General features: G+C 40.5%; 1 protein-coding gene across 1 annotated transcript in view; it reads right to left on the reverse strand.

Annotated features, from left to right (window-relative positions):
• Positions 1-3,898: 3,898 nt before the first annotated feature.
• Positions 3,899-13,634, reverse strand: part of MCF2L (MCF.2 cell line derived transforming sequence like) — a 175,206-nt gene continuing 165,470 nt past the window's right edge. The window contains exons 27-34 of the mRNA XM_067295710.1: positions 13,085-13,200; positions 12,352-12,438; positions 11,428-11,487; positions 11,005-11,079; positions 7,399-7,526; positions 6,533-6,645; positions 6,298-6,401; positions 3,899-6,148 (exon numbers count right to left, since the gene is read on the reverse strand). Of these exons, the coding sequence (XP_067151811.1) occupies positions 6,054-6,148; positions 6,298-6,401; positions 6,533-6,645; positions 7,399-7,526; positions 11,005-11,079; positions 11,428-11,487; positions 12,352-12,438; positions 13,085-13,200 (778 nt within the window). The 3' untranslated portion in view covers positions 3,899-6,053. The remainder of the gene's footprint in view (positions 6,149-6,297; positions 6,402-6,532; positions 6,646-7,398; positions 7,527-11,004; positions 11,080-11,427; positions 11,488-12,351; positions 12,439-13,084; positions 13,201-13,634) is intronic.

Raw genomic sequence — 13,634 nt, forward strand, 5'->3', positions numbered from 1 at the left:
CTTGGGAATACAGGAAAACACTTTTATTATTTTCAGAGCCTACAGAGAAGCCCAAGTGCTGGCAACAACAGTCAGTGTGCAGTTCATATGGCGACGGTCTTTATTCCAAGAAAAATTCATGTGATTAGATTCCATCAGGGATGACAAAGATGCCCATGCCCATGAGGAGAGTCACTGGGAATTCAGCAATCCCGGGACTTCAGCTCTTCTCTAAGTTACATTCATAGTAACATTAACTAACTTGATATTCACAGTTCTCTTCTCAAAGCTGTTTCCTACTAACTTCAAAGGGCCAGTTCTTTGGTTAGAGCTGTGTTACTTAAAGGAGATCTCACCTTCCTTCTTGTCTTAGTCCCCAGCTAGAGGACCAAGCTTTCCTTCCCCAGAGGATCCCTAAGTCTCCCATTGATTTTCTTTGTGTGATCTTGCTGTAGTACATGAGAATTATCTTGGTATTCTGCGCTATGAATCTCCTTGATACTGGAGGCTTCAGCCTTGACTTATATTTTCTGAGCAATTCTAAGAAAAAATAATCCGCTCTCCGACTACAAGTAAATATATATTAAAACAAACAAACACCCCTTCTGTTCATGGGTGCTACTAGAATCAGTCTGGGGACAGCTGTTCAGGAAATACGATTTAGGGTGCTTTGTAGTGTATGCTTTTTGGATGTGTCAAAATTGCTTTATTTCCAAGTTGAGATTAAAGACATAAACATCAAAAATGTTAACAAAATGAAAAAAAAGTCTAAAAGCAGAAACATTATCCTGGAAGAAACGATGAGTTGATGTCTCTGAGCATACTAGTTTTTGTTCTTGTTTTGTTTCATACTAACATTTCCAGAGAAAAACTTACAGTTTTGCTATTTTTGGTTTGATATTTTAGGCTGAAGATAAGACAGGTATGAAAGCTTCTGGGAACAGTGCAACTTGATCTGATCTACCAGGTCACTGGTTATTTAAATGTGACTTTTCTGGTCAGTACTCAGTAACAATTAAAAAATTTTTCAATGGGTTCTATTTCAGAGAGACTGTAAGAGATCACGTGAGTGGACTGACATGGCTGAGTCTAGGTAAAAAGCATTAGGAAGAAGTCACCTCAGGAATTAATGGAAAATTCAACCTAAATCTCCAATAACAAGAGTAACCTGCCATCAATCATTTACCAAATTAATTAAGAAGAGCTCACCTTCTTTGCTTGCAAACCAAACCTGTGATGAAATCAATCATTTCCTATTTCTGTGGTACTAATAAAAAAAATATCAATATTATGCCACTAAACTTTGAAACAAATGATTTACTTTTTAGACTTCAAAAGAGAAATATTTATTTCTAGGAGAAAACTACTTCACATGCCTGTTTTACTGAGTTCTGTATCCCTATTCAGCAATTATTCTCACAAAGTGAGAGTAGAAGATGGGGAGAGGATATTTTTGTGCAAATTTTCATGACCATCTCTGAATATAAGTGCTTAAAAGTTCATTTCTATTTTTTAGTCTTGAGGTGGGTTATTTCTTCCTCTTCTTTTGCTGCCAGAGAATATCTGAAGATAACCAGATAACAAAGGAAACAAAAGACATAGAAAAGGCAGAGCAAAATACATTTAAAATAAAGGTAGTATGCTCCAAAGTTTGTCTGTTTAATGCCACCTATTTAGCTGGTAATAAGAAGTACTAGCTCTACTACAGACCTTTACTTGACTATTTCCTGAGACCATCACAGCCACAACACTACCACCAGCAAACATGTAGTCTTTTGAATGCAGGTGAGGACCTTGCTGCCTTGTCAGTTTATGTGAAATGAATACATATGAAAACCTGAAAGATGATTCATCGATTCACTTCAATTGATTTGCCAAAGACAATATTTCAGCACCAAACCAGCTAATCTTGGTTAAGTCCTTCAGAACGGAAACACAAACCTTTAGCCTTGATTTTCTACCACCATCTGTAGGCTGCTGCCGGTAGTGGTAGTGGTGCTCTGAACGAGTTGCAAAGCAGCCAAGCAAGCACATTGTCATACCTCAGCTTTTCTTTTATATAGGTCTCTTGTTGCTGTAGGGACTGAATTTCCATGGGGCATGCTGGCCTGTGTCCAAAGGGCTCTGAGCCAGAGAGATGCTGGGAGCGCTCCTCCCAGTTTGCCTTTCCCCTGGCTGCTTTGGGACTCTGGCCATGGCTTGGACTCTTGATTAGAAAACCTGAGAGGCCTGATCTTTCTGCTACGTTGGATAAGGAAATATTGCCCATTTGTCTTGTAGCCTGCTTTTCGTATACACCATGCTTCTTTTTGTTGCGGCTTTGTCTCCATACCACACTGCCCCAAGATATTAAAAAGAAGACTTTAGCTTTGGCTGAGGACCTGTCACTGTGAATATCCCTTGGAGCTAGCAAAATGGTTGCAGCCCATCAATATTTTGGGGTGTTTTTTTTTTTTCTGTTTGTGTATGACTTGATATTTTGAGCTAACCACATGCAGCAGAGCATGAGCAGCCAAGGGAGGGCCCGGAGGACAAAGCAACTGTACCAGCATTTCTCTGGTTCCAGAAGACCCCCCCTGCCATGACACATATCGTTGCCCTGCACACCCCCTGCAGCTTCCCTGCTGCCTTTCGAGGGTGGTCCTTCACAGGAACAGCGCTGGCATTAAAGAGCCTGTCCGGCCACAGGGCCGTGTTCTGGTCTCGGTCCCGGCCAGTCCTGCGAGCAGCTCCGGTGGAAAACTGCCTGGGGAAGGGGAGATGATCAAGCCACTTCCTTGGGCTGGTCAGTGCAAGTCTGCCAGGGTGCTAGTGCTAGTGAGGAAGCGGGAGGGGAATTTGCTGCTCAGCTCACAAGAGCCTGATGGCAGCTACACAGCAGCTACTTCAATCACTGTCATGCAGCATTTTTCCTCATTAAAACACCTTTTATGCCCTGTATGCCTCACACCACTACAGTCACCAGTCCCATGCACCTGCCTCAAAAAATAACTCATCAGCTCTATATTCTCCCTCTTTTCCACCTTGTGATCTTTGGCCAGTGTGTTACACCCCCTCTTCCTGCAGCACTCTGCCAGCGCGCCAGTCTTGCAGTCTCTCGCCTTAGGCTGGGGCGATGAGCAGCTGCTCTGGTGCCTGGCCAGTTTGCAACAGAGCCTCCTTTGCCTCAGCAAGCCTGCAGTAAGGTGGGTGCAGAACATCATCATTTATACAGCTTGCCTTTCAGCATTGCAGAACAACAGCTCCAGTTAAATGAGTAAGAGCTGTTAAGTAAATCGGCAGTCAACCTGGGAAATGATACTGTTCATCTCCCTCAGTGTATTATTAGATATGTGCAAATTCACTTCCTACCAAGGCATGATGGTCCTTTAAGCCATTAACCCATGAACGTGCAAACACTTCACTCTTCAGATGCTGCAAGTGTGAACTCAGTTTCTCATTTCTCACCCAGCTGCAGCCATTGCCAGACAGACCTTCAACTCCCGCCAAGACCACAGGACCAAGAGAAGTGCGTGCATAAGGGGAACCATTGGATACAGGGCTGGCTTTGGAAAGCATACTAAAGGCATGCAGTCTTTCAAGAGCAGGGGAAGGGAATCAGTCTGATTATCTGGCATTAGTTTACATTTTTCATCTTCAATCTGTGGACATGTTTTAATTCCCTGTTCAAAAAAAAAAAAAAAAAAAGAGAGAGAGATAGGACAACAAGGGTAAAAGTTTTTTTCTGAGATTGTCCAAAATGAGTGGGCAAAGGATCTGAACACGCTGACTCTGCCAAACACCACACTTTCTAGGCTTCCAACAGCTAGACAGACCTGATTTGTTGGTTCAAATCCATCAACCTATTTATGTTTTTATACTATCCCTATCAGAAGTTTTTAAGACCATGAGACAAAATAAAACACAGAGCATGTCTATATAGAAGGAATTCATCAGCAAGAAGTGCTGAAATTTATTCAAATTTTCATAGTTACAATAGAGACCTCTGACTTCAAAATTCTAATTCACAACAGCAGTAGAAAAGGAAATGGTGAAATGGGTTGTATTAAAGTGCAATGATGTGTGTAAGATCATTGAAATAACAGAAATGAAGCTGTAGTGAGAAATGAAAGGACAGTCTCATCCTACCAGTGACAGCAATATATAAGTAAATTATTTTACAGATAATTTACAAAATAACTTACAAAGAAGACAAGCTGAATTTCTGCACATTGCCATTTCATTATTAAATAGCAGACTAAGCATTCCTGGCCAGCACAGTATTATATGGGATAATTAAAAAAGATCAGAGGATTTCTGTGTTGGAAAAGATGCCTGAAGTAAAACCCCGATCAGTCTTTATATTGCAGTATTGCAAGAAACCTAAGTATTTTTGAATTGTGAAGTGACATATTCAGCAGCATGAAGACTATAAATACATCTTTTACATTGATACATTATATCTACACACATATACATATCTACACACACACATATATATACACACACACACGTGCATATATATGTGTACATATAAGTGTTTCAGTTTGTACTGACCACAGTCAGCTACATTTTGATTGTGTCTGGGACAGGGTTGCTTTTGCAACTCAGGAGTAAGATCATTCTTTAGAGGGTTTCTCCTTTAAGTTTTCTAAGCTGCAGCCTCTAAAAATCTCAATTTCTGGAATAAAAAAAAAAGACTTTGGGGCTCAGTCAGAGGATCTGATAATTAACAGCAGTTCTTGTTGACATAGTTTACTGTTACTTAGTGCTTTTGAAAAATGAAGCTCTTCCACATTATTTTTAAGTAATATGATACATGAACCAGGTTAAAACATTTTCATATAAGTAAAAATATTTGAAAGATGGCAAGGAATGAATACAGTATTCCATACATTATAAGTACAAGTTTCTGTACTATTTGTAAGGATGAAGTGCAAGGAACACCTGACAACCTGAAAATTTACAACATTGGCAAGTTTAGCATTAGTCTTCCTTAAAAAAAAAAAAAGTTGTCTATAGCAGAAATCTGACTCTTCTCTAATATTTTTTTTATCCTGTCCTCCCCTTTTATAGAAAAATTATGTGATTGTTTTGTCTTTTTGCCTAAATCTGCAAAAGACACTATTGACTAAAAATGTTGGGTTTCTAGCCCTCAGAGGTTTGTCTGAATGAAGGCTCTTGACCCACAGTGCAACTGCAATAGTTTTCTTTGCCTCTAACTACATGCTAATTGATAGAGCTGAAGGTAACCATGCAATTGCAGATTATTAAGAAATTATTTAGTGAATACAAATGTTTGTTTCATCGTGCACTTGCATAAAGAAAAAAAATACTACTAAATTGCCAAGGCTGTGTAAACACAGTGATCTTGGTAAAGAATTTTGTTGTGAAGTCAAAATGCCTCAGAAAACAGCCACCCCACAGCACACAGAAAAAGGTTGGAAAGGATAAAATGATGTTTTCTTTTGATGCTGTTGTGGTCAGTGAATTGGTCATTTCTGCATCACAAGCTCTAGGAAGTATTTTACTGCAAAAAAAGCCTCCCGAAGGCCCACAACAAAAGAAATGGCTGGGCCAAGCTTACTTCCTGGTTGCTGTAAGAGTCCCATTCACTGCATTGACCCAGATACATCCTTGGAAAAGGGTTTTTGGGAGGAGAAATTGTAAACTTAGATTTATGTTCCTTATACCTATCCTGTACAGTGATTGCTAATTTATTAATTTACAATAAGGAATTAGCACTGAACACATTTTGTTTGCTTACATTTGGATTCTGGCTGTTATGAAATGAAACCTGATTGCATATCTGTGAGTAAATGTGTTTGATGCTAGCAGCTCTGGAGCTTCAGACTTCAGAGCAGAAGCCTCTACAAGACCTTATTTCAGATCTTTTAACTTTTATTTACAACTTCACATTCCATGCACTTTTCATTGGGATCTTCTGTGAGAACCTCTAAAAATCACCAATGAAAATATACAGAGTCAGCAACACAAAATAGGGGTTCTCCATTAGAGTCAAATGTTCAGAACTCTGCGCAAGATGACAAACTCCAGATTTCCACCTTCCCTGGAGGTGGGATGAAAATTTAACGTTAGCCCTTAATGTCTGAGAAGCTGGTGCTGCTGGCATTACAGCTATCACTGCAACTTGATGATGTGCTCAAAGTGCTGGAAGCAGTGCCTGATTCTGGGAAAGGGAAAAAGAAAGAGAAAGGAAAGAAAAAGAAACAAAACAAAAAAAAGTAATTGATTTTTTTCCATAACACTTTTTTTTAAAAAAAAAACCAATATGTATCTTTAAATAGACAATCATCTCATTTATTATGAATAGCCTACCAGAACTGCTTAAAGATTGAACTGATTTTGAATTGCCTATGAGCATCAGCAGATTGTTTGCTGGGATCCAACCTTCTCTACCAGTGCTCAGATTCTTTACATACCTAAAAAAAGGAAAAAAAAAAAAAAAAAGTGTCAAACAGCTTCATTTAATGCCTCTGAAAGTTTTGCCCTAAACACCTGCCTTCCAACCACAGTTCTGCGTATAAAAGTTTCCAAACACAAATTTGCATACCAAAGTCCATCCTCCCCTTCTCGAATCAGTTGAACTAGATCTCCACTTTTCACTGTAAATTCTTCAGAAACTCCTTTCTCATAATCAGTCACCACTGTATATTTACCAGGAGTCTAAATGCACACAGGGAAAAACACAAACAAATTATTTCCATTGAGTACTTTAACATACATTGCAGCTTTTGTTATGAAAATTATGGTACTTCACCCTTCTTGTTCTCTCTCATGCACATACATGCTGAAGACAGTATAAACATGTATAACTGAGAACCAATAAAACTTTGCTATTCAATTACACACAAATTCAGTACATGAATTCTCACGCTCTGAAGAATATTCTGTGAAATCTTTCCATTACAACAACTAACATTTCTGCAAAAAAATTTGGAGAGAGAGAGAGAGAGAGAGAGAGAGAGAGAGAGAGAGAGAGAGAGAGAGAGAGAGAGAGAGAGAGAGAGAGAGAGAGAGAGAGAGAGAGAGAGAGAGAGAGAGAGAGAGAGAGAGAGAGAGAGAGAGAGAGAGAGAGAGAGAATATAAGGGAAAAAAGTAATAAAAGAAAAAAAGCTGGTGAGCTAGAGACTTCCACACATACATTGTGGCACTACTGAGGAGGTGACTGAACACTTCATTACTTCTGTACTATGGCATAAGCAGTCACAGTCCCACTAGTCTGCAGGTACACAAAGGCACAGATGTAACTTCCCAACTCACAAATAAAAGGCTTATTTATGAAAAGGGATTATTTTCCCCTGCCCAAGAAATTTTGCCCAACTGAGGATTTCAAGGCAAGAAGCACTTTCCTTCCTGCCGGCTTCAAAAGCCTTCCTATATACTGTAATGAAAACATAGGAAAACATTTCTGGTTACCAGTTTCATCTCGCCTCCCCCTCCTCCTCCTTCCTCCTCCGCATCTGATGAATTCAGCGGATCTTCAGCACTAGACCAGCCGTCATTTTCTTCAGATGCATCAAGAGAATGAGATGTCTTAGCCCAACCTTGGTGGACAAACAGCCAACAGTTAACTTTGTTGCAGCGTGCCACTGAGTGGGAAAAATGCTCTTCCCACTGAAAAGCACTTAAGTGATTAACATGAACAGGAGGAAAACCTTACGTAGGAAGTTATTACAACCTCTGCATGAAATTCACAGCTGGCACAAGTTGGCCCATTTTCATCAGAGTAAGTGGAGTTGTGGCAGGCACAGCAGTGTGAATTTGGCCCTTTGGATTTATGTAGAGGGGAACAGATGGGAAGAACACAAATTCCCAACTGAAAACACAGCTCTCTCCCCTGTACAAAGACAGATGAATGATGGATAGATGCTCTTTTTCTTGGGAGGAGGTAGAGAATGGAAACATGTACTCTATGGGAAGAGGATGAACACACACGGCTGTCACCCCAAGCAACCTAATCAGCCTGTTGGAACAGGAGATAGGTGAGTATTTTCTTATTCAAACTGTTGAACACTTATAGCTGTCAATAAATTCAATAGGAGCTACAGGCACTCTGTACTTCAACTGATGAACCAGCTTATTATTCAGGGGTACCCAGGGCTGACAACGATATTTAATCATGATGTTATCTTAGTGTTAAGTCATTGCACCAAACACCACAAGAACAATCTCCTGTCAAGTGCCAAGTGTTTTTTTCTCTCTCAGGGTGAAGTATTTCATTTATGAGCCTCAATCATGTCCAGAGTGCACAAAATCCTCTCCAAATAAAACTACAGTAAGTTTTACTAGTGGGATGCTTTTCACTGAGGTCAGCAACTGCTAATAAACACACCGAGCTTATAATGAAAGAAGTTATAATGAAGAGGACAAATATTTTTAAGTTAAGTTACACTGTGGTTCAGGACAAATAGTAAAACCAATGAAAAGAATGAAAGGAAGAACCAACCCTCAACTTTTATGTAACTATTAGTTAGGCTGAGAAAGAAACCAGCAGTTCTGCTTTTCACTGCTTCTGAGGCAGCTTATGCTTGCTGCATGGCTGGTCATGCTAGTGCATTAAAAAAAAAAAAAAAAACAAAAAAAACACCTCCACACACCACCACCAACAAAAAAACCCTGCTGCAATATTATCATAGCAAAGCTAAAGCAAGCTAAGAAATCACACTCAGAGCACACCAAACTGAGTGGGTTTTTACCTCGCCTGCGCTGCTGGATGACCTGTACAAGATTAGAGGTACTGACCCATTTGGCCCTGTCCAGGGTTAGGCATGAATTTCCATCTGTGAAAAAACTGAGTAATAAATTCCTGCTGTATTCCATGCAAATGTCACTGGAAGCTCACGGGACACAGCTAAAATCCTTTCAATTACTTCCAAGCGAAGAACAACACAACAGAAGATAATTTGGCTGTTCATAATTGTTCCAAGCTCTCATTAGAAAACAGACCCAACAAGTTACACAAAAGAAAAAGGAATGAAATCATTGTAACTGCTGTGCCTGTTGCATCACTCTCACTGGCCTGTTCATCTGGGACATGTTGGATAACAGCTCCTGTTTCTCAGACTCTTTCTTTTCATATATCGTGCTGATAGAGATAAGACCAGACCTGCCTGACCCTGCCACAACATTAGTGTTGCTAGTTCTCCTACAGGTTGGCACTTTAATTTTAAAAGCTAGTATAAAAAACATCTGATCCTGGGAGAAAAGTGACCCCTATGGTCATATTCATACTGGCTTACTACAGGCACCAAATTTATGCATGCTCATCTAATGTGTATGTGTGTATTTTGCACGATGTGACTAAATTAGAGCTCCCTATAAAGGCAGGGAATATAAGAAAATGGCAGAGTCTTGAGAAGAGTGAAGGTTATGCATAAATAAGCTTACAGTTGACGTGCCAGGAAAACCAAAAATTCATAAACTGCTTCTCTTCAGATTTGGGCCCACAGGCCTATCTTTGCAGAGACAGGATTTATCTGTGTGACTTGATTCTGTCACTAAGTCATTTTCCTTGAGCTCACTGCAAGGTAAGTAGGAGTCAACATTCTGCTAATGGCACCCACTATATTATGTAAAAGGAAACAAGTGGTGGCAGTGCTCTCTACACAGACTATCATCTGGTGCAGTTTCATCCCCAGATGGCTGAGTTCACTGCCTGTTTATCTCCCTGAGCTGATGAAAGGGGAGAGATGAAGTGTCAGAAAAGAGACCAGAAGGTGCAAAAGAGAGAGGGGAATTACTAGATGTTTTTAATTCGTTTACTTGGTATAAGTTGTTTCCTAAAATGAGACTGCTAGAAAGGACAGCAAATAGAGAAGTCTATTCCGAGGACCCTAACAATTTTGTAGGAAATTAGCAATGATCAAGGACTCTCCCTCTGAGAAAATTCTGGTGTCTCTGGAAGAGGCCACAAACCCCTCTTTGCTTTCTGATAGCATTTTTAAGCCCTCAGGATTTCCATGATACCTGGAGATCTCAGAGGTTTGACTACTCCCTGTGGAGCATCGATGTTGTTGTAACTCCCACACCCCACACTTGCGGCGTTTCTGCATGTGCCTTGGCTGGGGTTGCATTCTCGGCTGCTCAGGCCAGGTTGGATGAAGCTGCTGGATGAAGTCTCCCCAGCACAGCAGCTGAACCAGCATGGTTTCCACAGGTGAGACAGTTAAAGACCAAGGCTGTGGAAACTTGTAGAAGAAGGAGATGACAGGGCTAGAACCAACTGAATCTTTAGGATATCTTCTAAAAGAGATGATGGTGGAAATAGAGCCAGGAAGAGACTGTCTACTTTCCTCCCTACTGTCTAGTTAATTGACCCAAGATTTCCACTCAAGCCTTTGCAACAGCCCTGATAGCTAAATTTGGATGTTTCAACTGAAATGCTCTTTTACTCCTTGCCTAGCTGGAGGTTGGGAGGACAAGAGGCAGGCTGCTACTATGGGTTCAGTTAAGTCATCTGGGGTTAACAGGGTGGTGAAAGTTGCCTCCTATCACCCCCAAAAAAGAAGCAACAGGACTATGAATACAGTAATGAAATGTAGATCGAAAACAGAATAAGGCAATACAAATTTCACATGACAATGATGATCCCCACTCTTATTAAAATACACAAATTTGGGATTTTTCTTTCTTTTTTAAAAGTTAAATCCTCTCCACAAGGAGCACAGTGGATGGAGAATGCTACCTGGAAAACCATGTGCTTTACAGCAAGGTGAATACCACTGAAGTTCCATTAAATACCCAGCTTCTGGTTATTTCATCAGCAGAAAATTCATTTCCCACCACCCTCTTCTAAAAATAAAAGTTAGCCATGTGCTAACCTTGATGCCAAGGTAAAACTTTGACAAACTCACTATTAAAAACAATGTACACAGAAGCTGACACATCCATTTGGAAAATCCAGCTGATATCAATACTACTATGCACAACAGCATCATACTGGTATCTTCAGCTTTTTGATTTAATATATTACATGAGAGGTGTATGGATATTTGTGGAGTACAAGAAGTGGTAACACTCTACCTCTTAAACCAAAAGGAGTTGGGTCACTCACTACTTCATGTCGTTTAGCTTTTTTGTCAGGGCTGGTAGGAGAAGCTACAGGAGGATGAATAGGCAAAAAACACAGAAGAGAGAGATTGAAGAACTGGAAAAAAGAGAATAGGTGGATTGCATGCTAAATACCTTTGAGTTTACACTGGAAAACAAATGGATTTCTGTAATCACTCTAATTTTAATTGTTATTGGTCAATTATAGCAAAAGGAGTTAATCATTCACATTATTTGAAGAAAAATGACAAATTTATTCTATAATAATAGATAAAAGTATATGCAAACTTTTCTAAATGAGTTAGGTATCAACTGAGTACAATTAATCTGAATTTCAGACAAATATCACCAGATTGAAACAATCCCTTTTATATAAGCCTAGTGCTACAGCAATACGTGGTCCTGTAAGAAGGGTCATTGGCAATGTCTGGCTTTTAGCAGTAGGTGTTGGAGCTTCTGTCAAGGCAAGCAGGGAATATTAGTGCTCACCTCATTAGTATTTAGAATATTTAGATATGCAACCCTGTAGTCTCTCTAGAAACAACTCAAAGGTAATCAGGTTTTAAAAAGACATTTTGAAAAGATGCTTGGGAAAAAAAATAATCATGCTCTTGAACAAGTGTCATCATCTTAGTGCAATTCAGACTGTTCAAAGATAGCTGTTCAAAGCAAGAAGTGAATGTATCAGTGCAGTTACTTGGCAAGAGGAAGCAAGAAAGCTCTCAGACTCCTATTGCCTGTTTCAGCAACAAAAAGGACCTTTTTTGGAAGCATAGGGAAATTCTTATTTATTTTTGTATCTAGCAAAAGAATATCATAATAAACATTCTGCCATAGTCATGCTTTGGGAGTTCGTTAACAAGGGAAGCTAATACGAAAATACTCTAGTAAAACCTTGATTCCTTTTTGCCAAGTGTGGGTGCATCTGGGACAGATCCACTGAAGCTAGAAGCAGGCCAGGCATTTGATATGAAGATAACTTCCTTCGCCTAGGCTTCGTACAGGAGTGGGGCACTCTAAGCTCCTTCCTAGGCCTCGACAGCAAGAGCGGAGGCATTAGAATCTGCCTTCCTTCCCTCACACCTCCTACAACTCCTCTTTTCTAAGCTGCATCTCCCTCTCCCACTGTGGAGCCAGTTTCTTTTGAAGTCTCCCTGTCAGCGTCTGTGATTCAGGAACCTACCCGGAACGCAGGAGAACAAGCTAATACAACACTGACAGAATATACATGAACCTGTTACACTACACATACATACACACAAAGGGATGTGCCAATTGCAGCCTTAAATAGGAAAAAAATCTAGCTTTTTAAAAAATTACCTTTCTGATTTTTGAGGTTAGTAAAGCCTTGCAGCGTAAAGCGCTTTTTTGACAGTGTAGGGCATTCTGAGGTAGAGCTAGTGTCATCTACAAAGGAAAAGAGAGACACAGAAAGAAAGGGGAGAAGCCCAAGAAAAGGTTGAGGCAACAAATCATTCACAGCCCTGCCAGGGAACCAGCACCTAAGGAGGAGAAAGAATAACCAAAAGTCCAGACACAACAAAAGAACCTAAATGCTATTATTCTCACTGCGCAGTGGTTTATGTTATCGCTAGGCCAGTAAATAATTGCAGCAATGAGAATCAAATCTCAAGAAATAAAACACTCTGCTGGATGAATTTCTTGGCACTAGCTGTTCTGAAGACAACAGCTCAGAAGCCAATTGGTCAGCTCTAAGGGAAGACCTACCGCAGAGTCAGGCCTCATAACCCATAGTTCCCATCTCCTTTTGGCTGTCCCTCATCCTCAGTCAACGAGGTGGCTTTGGGCCTGTCCATGCCATACAGGGAACGCAGCAACCCCGGAGCTAAGTGCAGACAGGACCAGCATGCTCATGCAGCACCTTGTGGGTGGGCTGCTTTAGGTCTGATAGCAGCAAAGACAAGCTCGCTCAGGTATAAGGTTGAATTTACCTGCACTACCATGGCTATGCTTTGGGTGGATCTGCCTGGGTATCTGCAGCGTAGACATGCTCTTCACATCTAGGGATTACAGCATGTACGTGTAATCTCACCTTTGCCTTTCTCAGGGTACTTTGGTGCTACTGTGGTGCCATAACCTTCCGGACTCGTGAGATCAGCTTTTCTCTCTTCCAGTTTTCTTATGTTTCTAACGTTGTTCTGTGAAGGACTGTTCATTGGAAGAAAATTAAGACAATCAATCCGTTTCCAGCAAATTTGGGTCTGAACAAGGGTGATGAGCTTGTGTCACTGGCATGCAGATATATAAGCTGAAAACTGTTTCTTAGCTACTTCTCAGCTCATAGCTTCCAGAATTGAAGAAGTCACTAATGACTGTGCACAGAAAAACCATGACCAGGTACGAAGGAGAGGCTACAGCTGCAGGAGCAACCAAAGACAGCTCAGAACAGCTTCCACTCCCCCTCAACCACAGAGGCACATTCTGTGCTGACAGCTTCCTCCCCAGTGTGTCAAGAAAAGGAAAGGAATAAAATCTGCCTCTTGCATGCTCTGAATACATGAAACAGACAAGGGATGAACCAAAAACACAGGCTGAGTCCTGCAATTGGATTCCCATCACACTTCAGTTTGGGAATGGAAGGG

This window comes from Apteryx mantelli, chromosome 1, assembly GCF_036417845.1.
Source record: "Apteryx mantelli isolate bAptMan1 chromosome 1, bAptMan1.hap1, whole genome shotgun sequence".
NCBI classification, from domain to species: domain Eukaryota; kingdom Metazoa; phylum Chordata; class Aves; order Apterygiformes; family Apterygidae; genus Apteryx; species Apteryx mantelli.